At 41.8% G+C, this 21,914-nt stretch overlaps 4 protein-coding genes across 5 annotated transcripts in view; all 4 read right to left on the bottom strand.

The window, feature by feature from the left end:
• Positions 1–4,190, bottom strand: part of PCDHB15 (protocadherin beta 15) — a 6,147-nt gene extending 1,957 nt beyond the window's left edge. The window contains exon 1 of the mRNA XM_067031800.1: positions 1–4,190. This exon is cut by the window's left edge and continues 1,957 nt beyond it. Coding sequence (XP_066887901.1) covers positions 1,607–3,988 — 2,382 coding nt within the window. The 5' untranslated portion in view covers positions 3,989–4,190 and the 3' untranslated portion in view covers positions 1–1,606.
• The window catches only part of LOC131755738 (protocadherin beta-4-like), a 126,210-nt gene that overhangs the window by 20,453 nt on the left and 83,843 nt on the right, over positions 1–21,914 (bottom strand). The gene's annotated exons all lie outside the window — the stretch shown is intronic.
• Positions 5,638–9,371, bottom strand: LOC131755381 (protocadherin beta-18-like). Its single transcript, XM_059061865.2, has one exon. It carries the CDS (start codon positions 9,032–9,034, stop codon positions 6,644–6,646), a length of 2,391 nt encoding a protein of 796 aa, XP_058917848.1. The 5' UTR covers positions 9,035–9,371; the 3' UTR covers positions 5,638–6,643.
• Positions 13,927–18,187, bottom strand: LOC131755388 (protocadherin beta-14). The gene has a single exon (XM_059061870.2). It carries the CDS (start codon positions 18,002–18,004, stop codon positions 15,605–15,607), a length of 2,400 nt encoding a protein of 799 aa, XP_058917853.1. The 5' UTR covers positions 18,005–18,187; the 3' UTR covers positions 13,927–15,604.

The raw sequence follows: 21,914 nt of genomic DNA, 5'->3' as shown, positions 1-21,914 counted from the left end.
CAACTAACAGTCTGTCCAAAGCAATCTAGGCTTTTTCCATCATGCACTTCAAAATTCTTCCAGCCTATGCCTGCTGCTCAATTCCAAAGCAATCTCCATATTTTCAGTTATTTGTTACAGCAGCACTCCACTTCCAGGTACCAAAATCTGTATCAGTCAGGGTTCTACCAGAGAAACAGAACCAGCAGGAGATATATATTAAGAGATTTATTGCAAGGAAGTGACTTACTTGGTTGGGTGAGCTGGCTAGGCAAGTCCAAAATCTGTAGAGCAGGCAATTAGAAAGAGCAGGCTGGAAGTCTGGGGCATGAGAAGCTGCTGCCCACAGTCAGAATTTCTTCATCTCAGGTAAGACTCAGCTCTGCTCTAAGGCCTTTCAACTGGCTGAATCAGGCCCATCCAGATCATCTAGGATATTCTTCCTATTTTAAGACTAACTGATTAGCAACCTTAATTCCTCTGAAACTTAACTTCCTTTTACAATACAACACAGAATATTCACAGGTTCCAGGGATTAGGATGTGGATGTCTTTAGGGGGCCATTACTCTGCCAACCACACCATTCTATAGTATCCACTTACGAGGCTCCTGGAGATAGAGGAGTCCTGACAACAGAGCTGATTATTTCTTAAAATCATTCAACTCCCTCACCAACATATCCTTTACTAAATTTTCTTTGGTTAAGTAATATTCTACAATGCATTTTCTTTCCAATTCTCTATTAACCAGAACAATGTAGTCATCCAAAGGCAAGCAGATACTGGAATGCTGTGTCATCAAAAGCTCCTCTAGGCCCAGAATTTGGAGCTCACTTGAGAATTCATCTCCAATAGCAAGGGACAATTGCAGACAATGCATTACTTGGTCACGTCTAAAGAACTCCTTAAACATAGTCAACCTGGTATCAGTAAACTCTTTAACAGGATCACAACTTCAGTTAGATATAAGGAAGAACTTACAAGTGTTTTCAACATTAATTTAGATGAGAAAGAATAGATGATAAATATATACTTGCATGAGATAACATATGCAATATTTCAGAGTGAAAGTCTAATGATTACAAGTGTGATTTTTGAAATAAATAGCATGAAATTATACATGTTGTTGCCTATTGGTAAAACAAAGATCCAAACAGAGCTTGGAAGAAATTGGACATAAGTAAATATAAATTGATTCCACTCCAAACAGAAGAGGGGTTATAGACAAGTCTAACTGTGTAAATAATAAAAACGTTAAAAACTTCCAGTAATTAAAAAATGAAGTATGATATAAAGGGATCAGACATTTTTATGTAGTGTCATATAGTGAGAAATGTACTTTTAAACTTAGAATTACTTTTATTCTGAGAGGTTAACTTTCATATTATCATTTAGAATAAATACTAAAAGTTTAATCAGAAATATGAAATTTCCTGATATAAAACTTTTACTAACAATAATTGTAAAAATAATTATAGGACAAACAGGCCAACAAAACAATGAGTAGTATTACTAACAAAAAACTAGAAAAGAAGAAAGACAAGTAGCATCAAAGATTACTACTAGGTTAAAAAAGGGAAAGGTGTAGGAGACAAAACTAATGTACGCAGTGGGGAAGTTTCAGATACCTAACTATTCTGGAAGGTTGAACTTCTTTCTGACTTCCTCCCAAGGTCCGATTCTAGAATATTGGGGAAGACAGGCTTCAAGAATTTGAACTCATTACTCCCGGAGCCTCCCGTCAGACACACCTCGTACTGGTAGCTCTGGGACAGGGTCCCCGTGCCGCTGACGTCCACCAGGTGGCCCAGAAAGGGGCCCTCGGGCACCGAGCAGTGACCCACCGAGGCCGCCCCTCCCCTCCTGCACAGCCGCACCGCGACGAACACCAGCACCGAGAAGAGGAAGAGCGACGACACCGACGCCAAGGCGACCACCAGGTAGACGGTGAGCGCGGCGGCCGGAGCCGCGTCCGCCGCTTCCGCTTCCGGGGCCGGCAGGTAGGGCTGCGAGAAGCCGTCCACCAGCAGCACGTGCAGCGTGACGCTGGCCGACAGCGGCGGCTCGCCGTTGTCCTTGACCAGCACCACCAGCCTGTGCTTGGCCGCGTCGCGCTCACTCAGCAGCCGGGCCGTGCGCACCTCGCCGTTGTGCGCCCACACGCCGAACAGCCCGGGCTCCGTGGCCTTGAGCAGCTGGTACGACAGCCAGGCGTTCTGGCCCGAGTCGCCGTCCACCGCCACCACCTTGGTCACCAGGTAACCCGCCTCGGCCGCCCTGGGCACCAGCTCGGTGCAGGGCGCCGAGGCGTTCTGCAGCGGGTACAGCACGAAGGGCGCGTTGTCGTTGTCGTCCGTCACGAGCACGCGCACCAGCGCCTGGCTGCTGAGCGCGGGCGAGCCGCGGTCGGCGGCGCCCACGCGGAACTCGAACGCCCGCAGGGCCTCGTAGTCCAGGGACCTCAGGGCGAACAGGTGGCCGTTGTCCGGGTTGATGGACACCAGGGAGGCCAGGGGCACGTGCGCGTCGAGGGGCGGCAGCAGCGAGTAGGTGACCTGGGCGTTGGCGCCCGCGTCTCTGTCTGTGGCGCGGACGCTGCCGATGTGCAGGGCGGGGCTGTTGTTCTCGCGGACGGACAGGGTGTAGGAGGTCTGGGTGAAGGCGGGGGCGTTGTCGTTGACGTCGGACACCAGCACGGTTATGTTGTGTTGGGTTTTCAGTCTCGGTGTCCCCATATCTGTGACGGTAATGGTGATATTATATTGGGCTTTACTCTCTCTGTCCAGCGCCCCATTTGTTACTAGGGTGTAGAAATTCTCCGCTGATGGTTTCAGGAGGAAGGGGAGATCATCCTGGATGGAGCAAGTCATCCTTCCGTTGTGTCCTGAGTCTCGGTCTCGAATTCTAAACAGGGCCACTTCTGTCTCGGGGGAATTTTCAGGAATGGGGCTGGTAAGTGACGAAATAGTTAGTTCTGGGGAGTTATCGTTAACATCCATCACCTCAATGGAGACAGAGCATTTTCCAGAAAGTCCCCCACCATCAGACGCATCTATATACAACTCATATGAGGATACTGTCTCAAAATCTAGTTTTTTAATTAGTCGAACTTCTCCTGAAATGCTGTTTACCTCAAAAGTTGTGCTTATCTCTTGAGAACTATAAAAAAGGGAATATGATATCTCTCCATTTGTTCCAGTGTCCAAATCCCTAGCTAAGACCTTCACAACTAGGGTGCCTACAGGGCTGTTCTCTGGGACCTGCACCTGGTAGTGTGTCTGTGCAAACTCAGGGGCGTTGTCATTAACGTCCAAGACCAAGATTCGGACCTGGGCGGTGCCAGACCTGGGCGGAGAGCCGCCATCCAGCGCTGTGAGGGTTAATCTGAGCTCGGCCTGCTCTTCGCGATCCAGCTCTTTGTCCAGCACCAGCTCTGGGTATTTCCTGCCGTCTCCCCAGTTGCGGGTGGAAACATGGAAGTAAGAGTTGTGACTGATATTGTAGTTTTGGATGTTGTTGTTGCCCACGTCCAAATCCTGGGCTGTTTTCAGAGGAAACACGGTCCCAGGAGGGCTAGTCTCTAGGATTTTCAGTGTCATTTCTCTTTCAGGAAACTCAGGAGAATGATCGTTTATGTCTCTCACCAGGAGCTCAGCTCGAAATACTCCCAGTGGTTTCTTCAGTAACACTTGGAAATGCATTACACATGGATCTGTGGGTCCGCACATCTCCTCCCGGTCCAGTTTCTCACTTAATAGCAACTCCCCAGTCTGTAGATCAAGCTGCAACCAGGGTTCGTTGTCCTCGGACACCACCCGGGCTTCTCGCGCAGCTAGCTCCCCCACTCCCAGCCCCAGGTCCTTAGCTAGATTGGCCACAAAGGAGCCGCTCTCAGTTTCCTCCATCACGAAATAACGACGGGATTCCCAGCCTGCCAGAGCCACTCCCAGCAAGAGAAAGAGTATCAGGACTTGCCTTTGTTTAGGAAAGCGCTCCCCTCCGGCCTCCATCTTTACTCCCACAAACGCCTTTCCAGGAACAGGGGCCAGCTCTATCTTAGGTAGCAATGGGACTGAGATAGTGGTGGATCTCCCAGTGGGTAACCTGTCCAGAAATGTCGGCGAGCAGCATTCCCTGGAGTTTTTGGTCCTGAGCTTTGCTTACAAGTTTTTCTCTTCCGCTGGAAATCTGAGGTAGAGTTCATAGCATTTCCTGGGCTTTTTTTTTTTTTTTTTTTTTGACGTCTTAGCCTGCAGCGCCATCATGCGTTGTCTTCGAAAAGAATTGCTGCAATTGCATTCTCGTTGTATAAAATAATCTAGATGGCTATTAGGAGTTTGGAAATGGTTTGGGGGAGATGATGTAATCAGAAAACTATGCAATTATAAGTATTCATTTCTTCATTCAAAGGAGTGTGACTGATATCTATGTACTAGGCTCTGAAATACATCAGTAAGCAATCCAGACATTGTCCCTATCTTCTAGAACCTGTCGTCTGGGTGGAGTATTCTGAGGAGAACTGAGAAGTGAAAGAAGACTTAAAAGTGATCAGTCATCTTGTAAAAATAACAATATATACCTATGTGATTTCTTAAAGTTGTCTCAGCAAAAAGTTTGAATTCCTCTAGATTTCCTTTCAAATTCTAGGCACCCTATGTGCCAGAATTGTGGTTTCCATTGGTTGAATCACATCAAGGAAAAAGCTATTCGTTCATTCCAATTTATAATACCCTTTCTACATAAGGTCAGAGATTTTATGATTTTATGAAACTTTCAAACTGTGGAAAAATGCATGAGGGCATTTCCCATATCTCCTCCTGCTTTTTCTCCCTAGCATTGGTCACCATCTTATACAGCATATATGTACACATTTAATTGTTTCTTTTCTGTGTCACCCTTGAGTTTAAGAACTTTGTTTTGTTCACGTCTACATCCATCAACATCTACAATAGTTCCTGGCACCTAGTAGATACTCAACAAATATTTGTTAAATAGATCAATGAATAAATTAATTTTACAATTCTGATAGATGGATCTCCTCCTAATGTAGAAGCCCCCTGTTTTGCTAACATCCTAGTTCACTGTATGAGCTAAATAAACAAGACAGCATGTTCTCAAGTGACTTTTTTTCTATGCTCCTTTGAAGAGTAATTTGAAATAATTCAAAATGATCTAAAATGTTTTTTCACTGAATGACAAAATACCCTGGTTCCCCTAAGCAAAGGAATATGTTATAAAAAAGAAAGAACATAATAACAAGGCTATAATGAGCCTACAAATAAGGCATACATCTCTTAGAACACATTTTACATTATCAATGTTATTTTGCAGTAAAGCCATTATGACACTAATAATATTCAAAAACTCTTATATAGTAGAATTTTCTAAGAATTTCTAATTTCTAGTAAACACTCCAAAGACTGTACAGTTTGGATATATCCATCAATTCTTCGCAAAATTGTATATTCTAACAAATGCTTGTTCTCGTCCCTTACAGACTACTAATATTCCACAACCTTTTGATCCCAAATATTACATTAATATGAAAACCACAATTTTTAACATCTGAAATTAATAGTAAGGTCCAATCCATGCAAACATATCTAAAAGTGCTTTTGATAAGAGAACAAATCCACTTAGCTTATCTTTATTTAGAGGGAAATTTATTTTAAATTTTCATATTTATTTCCAAAAGCTCAAGAGAGAAAGCACATTTGGGAGCGACTGGAAAATCCACAATGAGGCATCTCCTTCCTTTTTGTTTCTAAGTAGATTGGGTTTCTGTGCTTCGCTCATGTATTTAGCCAACATGATATCACTTTCTTGTTAAATTTCTAACAGAGATACTATAACCAGTTTCTAAAGTCATTTTTTAAAGCATAGATAATGAGATTGGGTCACTTTGGATCAGTAATGTCTACCACCTTGTCTTGTTGTTTGAAATCACAGAGGGAGATGGGTCATATAAAAGAAATATTGCTGCAACAGTACATTTTTACTGAAGAGAGAAGTTTCCAGAAAAAGATGGGGTGGCCTAGACAGATACCACAAAAGGAATCTATTATTTAAATATCCTAAAATAACCTAATAATCTTTCAATACTACTCATATATTATATACTGCAGGTTGATAAAAAAAGAGAAAACACCTTTAAGTATAGGATAAATTGTAGTCTTTTCCATTTAATACTACTATGAAACATGCCATTTTTCAGATATTTCTCCATTTAAAAGTTTAAGAGAAGGGGGCATAATATCAGATTAAACAGAAGATTTACTAATAATTCATTATATTTGTATCATGCTCATCTCCTAAGTAACCACAACATCAAAAATTTAGAAAAAGTTTCTGGACAACAATCAGAGAATGGGTTTGGGGTCATCTTCAAATCAATAGTGCTTGATGATGAAAAGTTGAAAAACTAACAAATATTCATGACTTTTCAGTAATGAAGTAAAATTGAAAGTTCTTTGTCTCCATCAAAATAGAAATAATAGAGTAAGTATGAGTATATTCTCAAATAAAATTTCTAATCTCCTTAACTAGCAAAATGAAATCAGAAAAAATAAATCAAGAAATTCTATATGGCCCCAAAAGCTAATGGAAACAGTATACTTAGAGAAAACTAACTTTCATCCCGAATACTCTGAAAAACCAAAAAATTCCTAATTGAATCCAAAACCATTTATAAAGTTTGAGTTTTCCTCTACATCATTTACAGACTCCTGATGATTGGAGGCAACAGACTTCAGAAACTTGAACTCGCTGGTCCCAGACCCCCTCTTCAGACACACCTCGTACTGGTAGCTCTGGGACAGGGTCCCCGTGCCGCTGACGTCCACCAGGTGTCCCGGAAAGGGGCCCTCGGGCACCGAGCAGCGACCCACCGAGGCCGCCCCGCCCCTCCTGCACAGCCGCACCGCGACGAACACCAGCACCGAGAAGAGGAAGAGCGACGACACCGACGCCAAGGCGACCACCAGGTAGACGGTGAGCGCGGCGGCCGGGGCCGCGTCCACCGCTTCCGCTTCCGGGGCCGGCAGGTAGGGCTGCGAGAAGCCGTCCACCAGCAGCACGTGCAGCGTGACGCTGGCCGACAGCGGCGGCTCGCCGTTGTCCTTGACCAGCACCACCAGCCTGTGCTTGGCCGCGTCGCGCTCACTCAGCAGCCGGGCCGTGCGCACCTCGCCGTTGTGCGCCCACACGCCGAACAGCCCGGGCTCCGTGGCCTTGAGCAGCTGGTACGACAGCCAGGCGTTCTGGCCCGAGTCGCCGTCCACCGCCACCACCTTGGTCACCAGGTAGCCCGCCTCGGCCGCCCTGGGCACCAGCTCGGTGCAGGGCGCCGAGGCGTTCTGCAGCGGGTACAGCACGAAGGGCGCGTTGTCGTTGTCGTCCGTCACGAGCACGCGCACCAGCGCCTGGCTGCTGAGCGCGGGCGAGCCGCGGTCGGCGGCGCCCACGCGGAACTCGAACGCCCGCAGGGCCTCGTAGTCCAGGGACCTCAGGGCGAACAGGTGGCCGTTGTCCGGGTTGATGGACACCAGGGAGGCCAGGGTCACGTGCGCGTCGAGGGGTGGCAGCAGCGAGTAGGTGACCTGGGCGTTGGCGCCCGCGTCTCTGTCTGTGGCGCGGACGCTGCCGATGTGCAGGGCGGGGCTGTTGTTCTCGCGGACGGACAGGGTGTAGGAGGTCTGGGTGAAGGCGGGGGCGTTGTCGTTGACGTCGGACACCAGCACAGTTATGTTGTGCTGGGTTTTCAGCCTGGGCGTTCCCATGTCAGTGACGGTGATGGTGATGTTGTACTCGGCTCTCTTCTCTCTGTCCAGAGGGCTATCGGTTACCAGGGTGTAGAAATTTTTGAAGGTAGGCTTCAAGAGAAAGGGGAGATTGTCCTGAATTGAGCAAACCATCCTCCCGTTGTCCCCAGAGTCTTGGTCTCGTAGGCTAAAAACAGCGACTACCATTTCAGGTGACGAATTTTCCGGTATGGGGCTGGTAAGAGATGTTATGACTATTTCTGGTGGGTTGTCATTCACATCTACAACACTAACTAAAATTGCTGATTTTCCTGAAAGGCTCCCACCGTCAATGGCCTGAATATTTATTGTATAAGACTTAATTAACTCGAAATCCAGAAGTGCTTTTAAACGGACTTCGCCAGAAATGGGATGGATTTCAAATGTTTTCCGTATGTCTCTGGAGACGTGGGAAAATGAATAAGATAGTTCTCCATTTAGTCCTGCATCTAAATCTGTAGCAGACACTTTGACGACCAAGGAGCCTAGAGGGCTGTTTTCTGGTACCAAAACCTCATAGACGGACCTCTCAAACTCTGGAGCATTGTCATTGACATCTGAGACCAACACACGCACCAGTGTAGTTGCAGACCTGGGTGGAGACCCACCATCCAGGGCTGTTAGTGTTAATCTAAGTTCAGGCTCCTTTTCTCGATCCAGAGGTTGGTCCAGCAACAGCTCTGCGTATTTTCTACCCTCCTCACTGTCTTGCAGTTTAAGGTGGAAATGACGATTGGGGCTTAATGTGTAGTTTTGAACAGCATTCTTTCCTACATCCAAGTCCTGAGCGCTGTCCATTTGGAATGAGGTACCTGGAGTAGTACTTTCTGAGATTTTCAGAAGTATATGTTTGTCTAGAAACGTGGGAGTGTGATCATTTATGTCTTTGACCCTAAGCTCAGCTCGAAAGAATTGCAAAGGATTTTCAAATAATATCTGGAAATTTAATATGCATGGCTCGGTGAGATCGCAAAGCGCCTCCCGGTCCAGTTTCTCATTTAAGATCAAGTTGCCAGTCTGCCGATCCAACTGCAAGTATGGTTTATAGTCATCAAAGATGACTCTGGCCCCCCGCGCAGCCAGGTCTTCCACGCCCAAACCTATGTCTTTCACCACGTTGCCTATAAAAGAGCCCATCTCCGTTTCCTCTGCCACAGAATAGCGCCAGGTCTCTGAACACACCAAAGACCCTCCCAAGAAAACAAAGAAAAGCAGTGCTTGCCTTGTCTGCTGAGGGCTTCCTTCTCCCGGCTCCATGGCTCCCTGGCTCCCTAGCCAAACGTCTTTCCACGGAAATATTTCAGTTCAGTCTCAAACTGCTCCTCTCAGCTATTAGCCTGGACCACTGAGAATCTATAGACTTGCAATTCGGTGGCTCTCTAGCTTTCTCTTGAAAGCCTCTTTTTATCACCACTGCTTCTCTGGAGCTCTCAGTTCCAGTGGTTCACGGTAACCAGAGCATCTGATGTTACAAAAATTTCCCCATCTTATCCTGCAGCGCCACCACGCGACTCTGCGGAGTCTCAGGTTTTAAACAAAGCCAAATAAGTTTGAGACAAAATATTAATTTATCTTGCGTGTTTTTTGATGACTCTGAATTATACTTTCTCCTATATTCCTATTTTCTTTTCTCAGTTTTGTTCTTGTGATGCTGTTACTATTCAGTCTTTAACACAATAAACCACAATCTCTAGAGCTGTGGTGGCTATAAAAAGCATATTTAAGATATAGTCCCAACCTCATATAAGTTATGCTATCTCTGTGAAGACAACACAACTAAACAACTAAAACAACTAAAAATACTTAAGAGGACTTTTTTATGTAATTGACTTAGTGAGCAAGAGGTTCCCAGGAAAATTGGAAACGGGAACCAAAGATCTTGGTCTTCTTTAGATATCAGCAAATATGCTTTGAAAAGACAATAAAGATAATGTCATGTATTTAAAACTGAACTGGTATGTACAAATAATTGTTTTGGGGAGGCTGGACATTTCAGGCTGAGTAAATGGTACTGTTTATTTAGGGAAATTCCGTAAGTGTAGTTGAAAGTCAGTGCTCGACAGTAGTGAATAATGTAAGATATGTCCAGTTTCTGTCAACATTTTTAAAAAGTTGAACAAACTAGAACCCAGTTTAGTTGTGGAACTGAATTCTGTTTTGTAGACCCAGGACTTCCAGAGACATCATTCTAAATATATTATCAGCCATTCATTAATTTTTTCAGCAAATATTTATTGAGCATACAGTTTGTGTTAGGGATAGAGTGGTAAACAGACAGACATAGTTTCTGTCCTGAAAGATGGAGGCAGAAAAGTGGTCACACATTTAAAATAGACCATAATGAATGCCATGATAGCAAAAGTTCGTGCTAATATAAAGAGCATAGATGAGGGTCATCTAACCAGGATTTGAAGTAGAGGAAAGACTTTTCTGGAAGAAGTTTATTCTAATTTGATACATGAAAAATGAGTTTGAGTAATCCAAACAAAAATTGGGTGTGGAGTAAAATTTCCAGCAAACTAAAAACATGATTGTGCAAATCCAAAAATGAAAGAAGTATTTTGGAAGAACTGACATAGGATCAGTATGGCTGAGCCATAGAGTAAGAGGAGAGAAATGGTGAGAGTTGAGGTTGGAAAGATCAGCAAGTATTTTGTAAGCCATGCCAAGTCATTTGGAATCTACATCAATAGAAATGCAAGATTATTAAAGTGTTTTAAATAGAAAAGTGACATGACCGTGTTCTTATTTTTCAAGAAGATCATCCTGTTTCAGAGTTGAAGATAAATTCCAGAGGAGTTAAGACTAGAGGCAAGGGATAGATTAGAAGTTGTTCCATTAATACAGGTAAGAGATAATATTGCTGTCACCTAGAAATGCAATTATAGAGTTGTATTAGAATGATAAAGATAAAATATACAGGATATGGTGATTAGACACAGAGTAGAAAAAGAAGGAGTAAAAGTCAATGTACTTTTTTTCAGACTTAGGGAACTGGGAGAGTGTTAGTGCTATTAACTGATAGAGTAAACACAGGAAGAGGAGAAAAGAGGAACATGTTTAGAGCTGGAGAAGACATTTAGTTTTGAGGAATAGAAAGTTTTAATTTAAAACATGTTGAGTTTGAGGTGTCCATAGAGTATCCATATAAATTGTTACATAAATGATCTTACATTATATAAATTGAGGAAAGAGGTTTGAGCTGCAGAGACAAATGTGGGATTTATTGGTATGAGTGGTGATTGAAGCCCTTTGAGAAAGAATGTAAGTTGTAGATTAAGAGAAGAACGTTTGAATTTGTAATTTCAGAGGTGCAGCTCTAAAAGACTACCATCTTCAGAAATTGGCCATGGTCATATAGATCTACTAGACTAGGGTAGAATTAGATGTCACTAGCGATGAAGAAGGCTAGAAACAGAGTAGGTCAAACTCCTGGACTCAGAACTGTGGCAAGGGAGGGACAGAGTAAAACTATAAAGTTATATTGGAAAAATAGCTTTATACCACTTCTTACCCATGATCCTGATTAATTTAAAACCAACTGACATCCAGTTGATTTGATTCTCTCATTTGATGACTCATATGCAGAGACTATTTAGGCAGGAAGTTTACTGATTTCTTTCAGCACTTGGAAGGTATCTTTCTTGTAGTTTCCATTAATACGTTGTGAAATTGTCAACATGGAACATAGCTTTCAGTCTGTCATGTGTTTAAAGATTAAATGTCTTTTTCCTATGACTTTTCTTTAAAAAAAATTATCCTTGTCTTTCTGAAATTTCACAATGATGTTTCCAGGTATGGTTGTCTTTAATTTATCCTGTTAGGTTTATTTGGGTCTGTTGAATCTGTGCATTAAGGTTTTCCTCAATTCTGGATAATTCCCAGCCATTATTCTTTCTCATCTCTCCTGAAATTCTGGTTAAATATATGTTAAACTTTTTTACTCTGTTCTGCATTTCTAACCACCTCCTCCATATTTTCCACCTTATTAACCCTCTGAGCTATATGTGGGATAAGTTATAGTTTGACCTATCTTTCGCTCCACAAATTCTTTATTTCACTGAATCTAGTTTTTTCTGTTAAACCTTTTATTCAGTTTAAAATTTTTATTATCATATTTTTCAGTTCTAGGAGCTCTATTTGGATCTTTCCTAATGTTTCACATTTAATTGTTTCTTGTTCCCTGTACATTTTTGGGTGTAACTTTTATTTCAGTTAAAGTTGTTAGCTTCTTATAGACTTTCTGATAATCAAAATATTTGAAGTGTTTGCAAATTTATGTGTGTTTGCAAATGTTTTATGTTTTCTGCTGGCTCTCACTCATGGTGTCAGGTTTCCTTGTGCATGCAGTTATCTTTATGTTCAAGTTAAGAACATAAAAATTATTTATACGAATAATTCTAGGATTAAGATGAATAAACCTTCTTTCATAGAAGGTCTGCATTTGGTTCTATCAGGATCTGGGAGCACTATTTGTCAATGACCACCTTAAATCAAGTTCAATGCTAAAACTCAAGTTCAAGGCTGAAATTGCATACAAGGGCTCATCCATTTCCAGTTTAATACTACCATAAAGGTGTCATTCTTAGGATTCCATATTTATTAAAGTGAGGGTCTTCTATCAGCTTCTCAGTTTGTCAGGTTTTGATTTCCTCCCCCAGATACACCATCAAAATAGAGGTTCACATATCCCAGAATTCCAATTGTTCCCAAGGAAAAAAGTGGATTTTGGGCTGATTTTCTCTGAGTTACTTTTTTTTTTTTTTTTTGCGGTACGCGGGCCTCTCACTGTTGTGGCCTCTCCCGTTGCAGAACACAGGCTCCAGACGTGCAGGCTCAGAGACCATGGCTCACGGGCATAGCCGCTCCGCGGCATGTGGGATCCTCCTGGACTAGGGCACGAACCCATGTCCCCTACATTGGCAGGCAGACTCTCAACCACTGCGCCACCAGGGAGGCCCTCTCTGAGTTAACTTTAAACATTAACTGTGACCTGACAATATATTAGTGTTTTATTAGCTATTTTTTTTCCAGTGGAAGTGCTGGTGTACATAATGTATACCACCCTTATTAAAAAGGTAAATTCTCAAGGATATTGTTATGTCTTAAAATGAGAAGCAAATTCTTAGCTTTTATGGAATATGAGAAATTGATCTTATTGAGAGGATAGAGAAATAATGTCTTTTTAAACCAACTTCATCTGATCAATACTAAATCAACTCTATAATGCTGCAATCAATTTAAACAATGTCTCATCATTGACATTGGTATAGCTCACACTTCTGTCTGCACTCCTATGTAGAAACACACATCTTCTTTCCTACATTTGTTCCTTCTTCTCTTCTTCCAATGTTTATATATTTGTATATTTCTATAAGTTTAAGATATTATGTATTATATGTCTATATATGTGGTACATACAATAAATCTCAGGCTCTTTCTTCCTTTTGAAACATTTGGAATTTATTCATGTGGTTATCTGTACACCTACTTCACTCCTTTTGACCACTGCATAATAATCCTTCACAAACATGTTCTACATTTTATTTATCAATTGCTTTACTGATGGATATGTAGACTCCTATTCTTTGCTTTCCCAAGATGAACATTATCATGCACTTCATTTTGTAAAGCTGTGTAAGAATTTTCTGGCTTATATGCCCCAAAGTAGAATTGCTGGATCATAAAGTATGTACATACTAAATTTCATTAAATACTATTGAAACTCCTTCAAAATGGGGTGTATATGCAATTTCCTATGGTTCCACTTGATGGAAATTTGTCATCTTTACTAATGCTGTGGGTATAAACTGCTGTTTTATCATGTGTATCAGCACTAATGAGGTTGAGTATCACTTCATGTTCTTCTCAGACTTTGTTTTCACCTCTTTTGAATTACCTTTCCCTTTTGTCCTTTTAAAAATATTCTGTTGGCTCTCCCGACTTTCTAACTTTTGCTATCTGCAAGACTTATCTGAATAATCTAAATATTAATCCTTCTCAGTGAAAATACTGCAAGTAGCTTCTCCCTGTCTGTCATCTGCTAGCTTGTCTGGGCTATCCTCTAGTTTTGAGGTAGTAATATTTGTCAATTTTTATCCTTATTGTTTGCACTTTTAAAACCTTGTTTAGGAAATCAAAATCAATAATAAGGTCATAAAGATATTTTTACTTAGACTTGTTACATTTTTCCAATTAAATATTTCAAATTCACCTCTTAGATCCACATGAAGTTTATTTTTATATCACATGAGATAAGGATTTTGTTTCTTTATATAGTGAGCCAGTTTTCCCAATAACATTACTAAGTAATCAGTCTCTTCCCCCCAACCCCAAGTGATTTTGGCACCGCTTCAATCATCACCAAATTTTCTTATATAAAATATCTGACCTTGAATTCCATTCTATCTGGTAGCGTACAAGTTTGGTTCTGTATCATTCAAATAGGATATTTTGTTATCTACTCTTACTCTTATGCATAAGAAGCATAAGCTTTGCTTCTTATGACTCTGAGAGATAAAGAGGGCCGAAATATTCTTTTTCAGGATTGTACTGCTTAAATGTCTATTTAATAAAATTCTCATAACTAGTAAATATCTGTTGCAACACAAAATAAGACCAGTAAAAACTGCATGAAGCAAAGAAAAAGATTCCTAATAAAACTGGAATTTGTTTTACCCATTTCACAATGTCAAGCAAAATTGCATTTTACTACATCATCTAGTCTATAATATTTAATTTTATGAGAGAAATCACAGAAATGTATATGCACAGTAGCTCTATATCCACACTACATTCCAGTTACCAAAGTGTCCACTGAACTGTACACTTATAGATTGGAGACATTATAATTTGGAATGCCATGAGACATCTATAAACCATTAATATAGACCCATTCCTTCTTCGTGAACATCTGAGAGAGGCCACAAAGTATTAAGGATTTTTAAATATTTACTTTAAAAAATCAATGGAAAATTGAACCTAATTTATTTCTCTGCCAGTTTGAATTTTCATTTTAATTTCTTAAGTTTTTATCTGTACTCTTCTGATGGAGGAGTATTTACTCAAGATGATACCATGAACATATGAGTTACATAATGAACAATATAAAATAATACAAATTTAAACCAGAAAATGTGGTATATTGAAAGAAAACAAAATAGCAACGTAAAATCCCAGAACATTATAAGACTCCTCCCCCAAAACAGCATCAACGACAACAGTAAAAAAAAGGAAAATTAAGAAATCAATAATTTTCTGTGTGGTCACTTTTATCTTGTCATAAACTGAATTCTTGAAAAACACTATATAACAAAAAACGAACAAACAAATAATATACCCTACTATTGAATACTGGAGAGGTGGCACTTTTACCCTTTGTGATGAAAATTTTCAAAAGGAATAGTGCAGTAAAATCCAATATACTTTCCACCCAGCTTCAACAGCACTTTTAATTTTTGCTGTATCTATGCTTTGATGAAATGTCTAGAAGTAAATTACATACATTGTGGCATTTGCTCTTAATTCTTGAGTTTGCACCTCCAGATAATAACATCGTCTTGCATAACAATGCCATGATCAGAACAAAAAATTAGCAATAACTCCATTAATATGACATTTTGACCAAATACATGAAAAAGCAGAACACAGATTATTTTTCCATGTCATTGTAGCCACAAATAAAGATTTTTAAAGCAACTGTGAAGAGAACATGAGAAATGATAATGCATGCAACTACCGTCCAACGTAAAATCTATTACAGATTGGCAAAATGGATCCACAGTTTGCCAAGAATGACAAAAGATTAGAAGTTTAAAATAAATTATTTTATTGAATGTTGAATCCAAAGCTATTCCTAAAGTTCTCATTTTCCCCTATATGCCTACCGGTGTCTTGGACTGGAAGATTAGGGATAATCGGCTTAAGAAATTTAAACTCATTTGTCCCAGTATCTCCCGTCAGACACACCTCGTACTGGTAGCTCTGGGACAGGGTCCCCGTGCCGCTGACGTCCACCAGGTGTCCCGGAAAGGGGCCCTCGGGCACCGAGCAGCGACCCACCGAGGCCGCCCCGCCCCTCCTGCACAGCCGCACCGCGACAAACACCAGCACTGAGAAGAGGAAGAGCGACGACACCGACGCCAAGGCGACCACCAGGTAGACGGTGAGCGCGGCGGCCGGGGCCGCGTCCACCGCTTCCGCTTCCGGGGCCGGCAGGTAGGGCTGCGAGAAGCCGTCCACCAGCAGCACGTGCAGCGTGACGCTGGCCGACAGCGGCGGCTCGCCGTTGTCCTTGACCAGCACCACCAGCCTGTGCTTGGCCGCGTCGCGCTCGCTCAGCAGCCGGGCCGTGCGCACCTCGCCGTTGTGCGCCCACACGCCGAACAGCCCGGGCTCCGTGGCCTTGAGCAGCTGGTACGACAGCCAGGCGTTCTGGCCCGAGTCGCCGTCCACCGCCACCACCTTGGTCACCAGGTAGCCCGCCTCGGCCGCCCTGGGCACCAGCTCGGTGCAGGGCGCCGAGGCGTTCTGCAGCGGGTACAGCACGAAGGGCGCGTTGTCGTTGTCGTCCGTCACGAGCACGCGCACCAGCGCCTGGCTGCTGAGCGCGGGCGAGCCGCGGTCGGCGGCGCCCACGCGGAACTCGAACGCCCGCAGGGCCTCGTAGTCCAGGGACCTCAGGGCGAACAGGTGGCCGTTGTCCGGGTTGATGGACACCAGGGAGGCCAGGGGCACGTGCGCGTCGAGGGGCGGCAGCAGCGAGTAGGTGACCTGGGCGTTGGCGCCCGCGTCTCTGTCTGTGGCGCGGACGCTGCCGATGTGCAGGGCGGGGCTGTTGTTCTCGCGGACGGACAGGGTGTAGGAGGTCTGGGTGAAGGCGGGGGCGTTGTCGTTGACGTCGGACACCAGCACGGTTATGTTGTGCTGGGTTTTCAGCCTGGGGGTTCCCATATCTGTGACGGTGATGGTGATGTTGTACTCGGCTCTTTCCTCTCTGTCCAGTGCTTTTTCTGCAACTAGAGTGAAAAAGTTCTTGAAGGTCCGTTTCAAAAAAAATGGGAGGTAATCTTGAATAGAGCAAACGACCCTCCCATTTTCCCCAGTGTCTTGGTCTCGGACACTGAAAAGAGCCACAAGGGTCTCTGAGGCGTTCTCTGGAATTATTTTTGTAATTGATGACATGGTCACTTCTGGTGGATTGTCATTTATGTCTATTACTTTAACCAGAAGAGTGCATTCTTCCGAAAGACCCCCACCATCTGTTGCCTGAATATTTATAATGTATGACTGTATTGCTTCAAAATCCAAGTGTGATCGCAAATGAACTTCCCCAGATAGTGGGTTGATTTCAAATGTTTTACGAATATCTTCTGATGCATGAAAAAATGTGTAAGATATTTTCCCATGGTTTCCTGCATCCAAATCCTTAGCAGAGATGGTGATAATCCAAGAGCCAACAGGTGTGTCCTCCAGGATCTGCACCTCGTAGAGCCTCTGAGGAAACTCTGGGGCATTGTCATTGATGTCCAAGACCTTGATGAGGACCGAAGTTGTCCCAGACCTGGGCGGGGATCCACCATCCAGTGCTATGAGTGTTAATCTGAGCTCAGGCTCCTCCTCATGGTCCAACGCTCTGTGCAGGACCAGTTCAGGGTATATCTTTCCATCACCACTTTCTTGAATTTTAATGTAGAAGTGAGAATTCGGGCTAACTGTGTAGTTTTGGAGACTGTTGCTTCCTACATCCAAATCTTGGGCACTCTCCATTAGGAATGTGGTTCCAATAATGGTACTCTCTGATATTTTAATAACTATTTCCTTGTCAAGAAATGTAGGGGAGTGATCATTTATATCTTTGATATGCAGCTCAGCCCGAAAAAACTGTAAAGGGTTTTCCAGTACCATCTGAAAATGCAGCACACAGGGCTCCGTGGAGTCACACAGCTCTTCCCGGTCCAGTTTCTCATTTACGAGCAAATCCCCGGTCAGCAAATCGAGGTGCAAATGCTTTTCATTATCATCACACACTACCCGCGCCTCCCTCGAAGAGAGCTCCTCCACCCCAAGCCCCAGATCCCTTGCCAGATTGGCTACAAAAGAGCCAATTTCTGTTTCCTCTGCCACAGAATAGCGCACAGACTCAGGACCTGCCTGAGACAATCCCAGTAAAACAAAGATAATCAGAACTTGCCTTTTCCGCAGAACGAGTGCCCCTCCGATCTCCATAGTTTCTTCAAGAAACCTCTTTTGTGGAAAAATTTAAGTTCAGCTCTAATTTTGCAAGCTGAGGCTCTGATTCTTTTTTTAGTTGGAAACTTCTAGAGGGTATATAAACCTCCAGCAGGTCTGTAGGTGAAGCTCCTTAATATCTCTTTTCAGTGGGTTGGATGTTCTCTGTTCCCGTGAATAATGGAGCCCACAGTGTTGTAGAAGCACTCTTTTCATCTTATCCTGCAGCGCCACCATGTGTCTCTATGAATTTCTTCAGTAGAATTTTTTTTTCTCTTTGAACAAGTAATTCATAAATTCATCTGGAGTATTTTAAAGCAAATCCCAGACATCACGTATTTTTACCTCTAACTACTTCACTAAGTATCTGTAATAGATAAGGACTTTAAAATATATACTATACCACTATCACAATCTACAAATTTAGTGCTGGTAGCTTAATATAATTTATATTCAATCTGTGTTTGGTTTTACACATTTTCCTCCAAAATATTTTTTACTGTTGGTTTGTTTGAATCAGTATTTAAACAAGGTTGATGAAGTGCACTGAATTATCACTGTTTTGAATGCCCGACAAGAAGAACCATTAAAATGTCCTGAATTGAAAAAATTATATTTTATTCAGGCCATTTATTGAGTAATTGCAAATATATTCTCCCCTACACTCTTGTAAACACTTATAGATTTCAGTTGATTATAGTTAGTAATGTCATTGCTTTTATCACTTATATATTTTTAAAAATACATATGTGTGTCTTTATGGAGCTCACAGGCTAGAAAATTTGTCAGGCAAGTAATTAAAATATGCCAGAATGTATGCACAGGTAAGTAGTAATATATAAATACCAAGAAGGGACATCTTATACCTAGGAGGCAGCATTGCATAGTGGTTATGAACATGGATTCTGGAACCAAAATGTCTACATTAGAGTCCGAGTGCTGCTACTCACTATCTTAAGTCTTGGGCAAGTTATGTACCTCTGCTTCCTTAACTGTAAAATAGGGGTAATAATAGTGTTTACCTCGTAGGATTATTATCATGGAATCTAATGAGTTAATTTTTACAAATTGGCTAGTAAGTGCTTGTTAAGTGCCTGTTAAATAAAATCTAATCCATATTTTTGGACATCACTGATATTGAACTACCAGTTGTGATCTGGAGGAGCCATTCAGGAGAAGAGCTTTAAACCTCGAGCTTTAAACCATGGAAGGGGGAGAATGTTAAAATGAGATTGGGGGAAAAAAGCAGAGTAAGGACATAAACAATTATATGAGTTATAGCATGCATTTTAAAATTTATCCTAAAGGCACTTATAATACAATGTAGGATCTTAAACAGTTGATTAACATAACTACACCTGTATTATTGAAAAATCAAAATTGGCTGAAGTATGATAATCAGTTTCAGGGGGAATAACTGGAATCAGACCATTTAGGAGATGATGGTAGCCTGGATGAAGGTAATACTAGTGTCGATAAGGAAAAGCGGGGTGATTAGAAAGATATTTAGAAGATAAAAATATTTAAGACCCAGTGATTGATGGCTTGCATGGGGAGAAAAAGTGGAAAGACTCAAGGATAATGAACACCTCTCTGGGTTGGGTACTGATGGTTAGTGCATCATTCACTAAGACAGGGAATGCTGGAAAAAAACCAACAACCAAGATTGAAATAGAAAAAGATAAAGTTAGTTTGGGACATGTTGATATTGAGGTAAGTGCCTGTGGAATGTGTGTGTGTGTACATATATAACCGAAACATAGAAAAGAAATCTGGACTGGAGATATGGACTTTGAGATTCATCAGCATGTACAGGCATACCCCAGAGATATTTTGGGTTCCATTCCAGACCACTGCAATGAAGCGAGTATCTCAGTAAAGTGAATCACAAATTTTTTGATTTCCCAGTGCATATGAAAGTTATGTTTACACTATACTGTAATCTATTAAGTGTGCAATAGCATTATGTGTAAAAATACAACGTACATACCTTAACTTAAAAATACTTTATTGCTAAAAAATGTTAACTATCATCTGAGACTTCAGCAAGTCGTAATGCTTTTGCTGATGGAAGGTCTTGCCTTGATGTTGATGGCTGCTGACTGATCAGGTTGATGGTTGCTGAAGGTTGGAGTAGCTGTGGCAATTTCTTAAAAAAAGGCAACAATGAAGTTTGCTGCATCGATGGAGCCTTCCTTTCGTGAACAGTTTCTCTGTAGCACGCAATGCTGTTTGATAGCATTTTACCCACAGTAGAACTTCTTTCAAAATTGGAGTCAATCCTCTCAAACTCTGCCACTACTTTATCAACTAAGTTTATGTAATATTCTAAATCCTTTGTTGTCATTTCAATAATCTTCACAGCATTTTCACCAGGAGTAGATTTCATCTAAAGAAACCACTTTCTTTGCTCATCCATAAGAAGCAACTCCTCATCCATGAGAAAGTTGTGCCATGAGATTGCAGCACTTCAGTCACATCTTCAGGCTCCACTTCTAATTCTAGTTCTCTTGCTATTTCCACCACAACTGAAGTTCCTTCCTCCACTGAAGTCTTGAACCCCTCAAAGTCATGAGGGTTGAAATCAACTTCTTCCAAACTCTTTAATATTGATAGTTTGATCTCTTCCCATGAATCATGAATTTCTAATGGCATCCAGAATGGTGAATCTGTTCCAAAAGGTTTTCAGTTTCCTTTGCCCAGCTCCATTAGAGAAATCACTATCTTTGGCAGCCAAAGCCTTATGATATGTATTTCTTAAATAGTAAGACTTGAAAGTCGAAATGATTCCTTGATCCATGGGCTGCAGAATGGATGTTGTGCTAGCAGGCATGAAAACAACATTAATCTGGTTGTATATCTCCATCAGATCTCTTGGGTGACCAGATGCATTGTCGATGAGCAGTAATATTTTGAAAGGAATCTTTTTCTGAGCACTAGGTTTCAACAGTGGGCTTAAAATACTCAGTAAACTACGTTGTAAACAAGTGTGCTGTTACCCAGGCTTTGTTGTTCAGTTTAAAGAGCACAGGCAGAGTAGATTTAGCATAATTCTTAAGGGCCCTAGGATTTTCGTAATGGTCAATAAGCATTGGCTTCAACTTAAAGTCACCAGCTGCATTGGCCCCTAACAAAAGAGTCAGCCTGTCCTTTGAAACTTTGAAGCAAGGCACCTACTTCTACTCTCTAGCTATGAAAGCCCTATATGGCATCTTCTTCCAATATAAGACTATTTCACTCACGTTGAAAATCTGTGCTATAGTGTAGCCAACTTCATGAATTATCTTAACTAGATCTTCTGGATAACTTGCTGCAGCTTCTACATTAGAACTTTCTGCTTCACCTTGCACTTTCACGTCCTAGAGACAGCTTCTTTCCTTAAACCTCATGAACCAGCCTCTGCTAGCTTCAAATTTTTCTTCTGCTTCTTCCTCACTTCTCTCAGCCTTCATAGAATTGAAGAGAGTTGGAGCCTTGTTCTGTATTAAGCTTTGGCTTAAAGCAGTGTTGTATCTGGTTTGATGTTCTATCCAGGTCACTAAAACTTTCTCCATATCAGTAATAAGGCTGTTTCACTTTATCATTCATGTGTTCTCCAGAGTAGCACTCTTAATTTCCTTCAAGAACTTGACCTTTGCGTTCACACCTGGCTGTTTGGTGCAGGAGGCCTAGCTTTCAGCTTGTCTTGGCTTTCAGCATGCCTTTTCACTAAGTTTAATAATTTCTGTCTTTTGATTTAAGGTGAGAGACATGTGACTCTTCCTTTCACTTGAACACTTAAGGCAAATTCTACGATTATTAACTGGCCTATTTTCTTTTTAAAGTTTTTTTTAAATTTATTTATTTTATTTTTGGCTGAGTTGGGTCTTCGTTGCTGTGCAAGGACTTTCTCTAGTTGCGGTGAGCA

The sequence above is a fragment of the Kogia breviceps genome, chromosome 4, assembly GCF_026419965.1.
Source record: "Kogia breviceps isolate mKogBre1 chromosome 4, mKogBre1 haplotype 1, whole genome shotgun sequence".
NCBI lineage: Eukaryota > Metazoa > Chordata > Mammalia > Artiodactyla > Physeteridae > Kogia > Kogia breviceps.
This window is presented reverse-complemented; position numbering and strand designations above follow the sequence as displayed.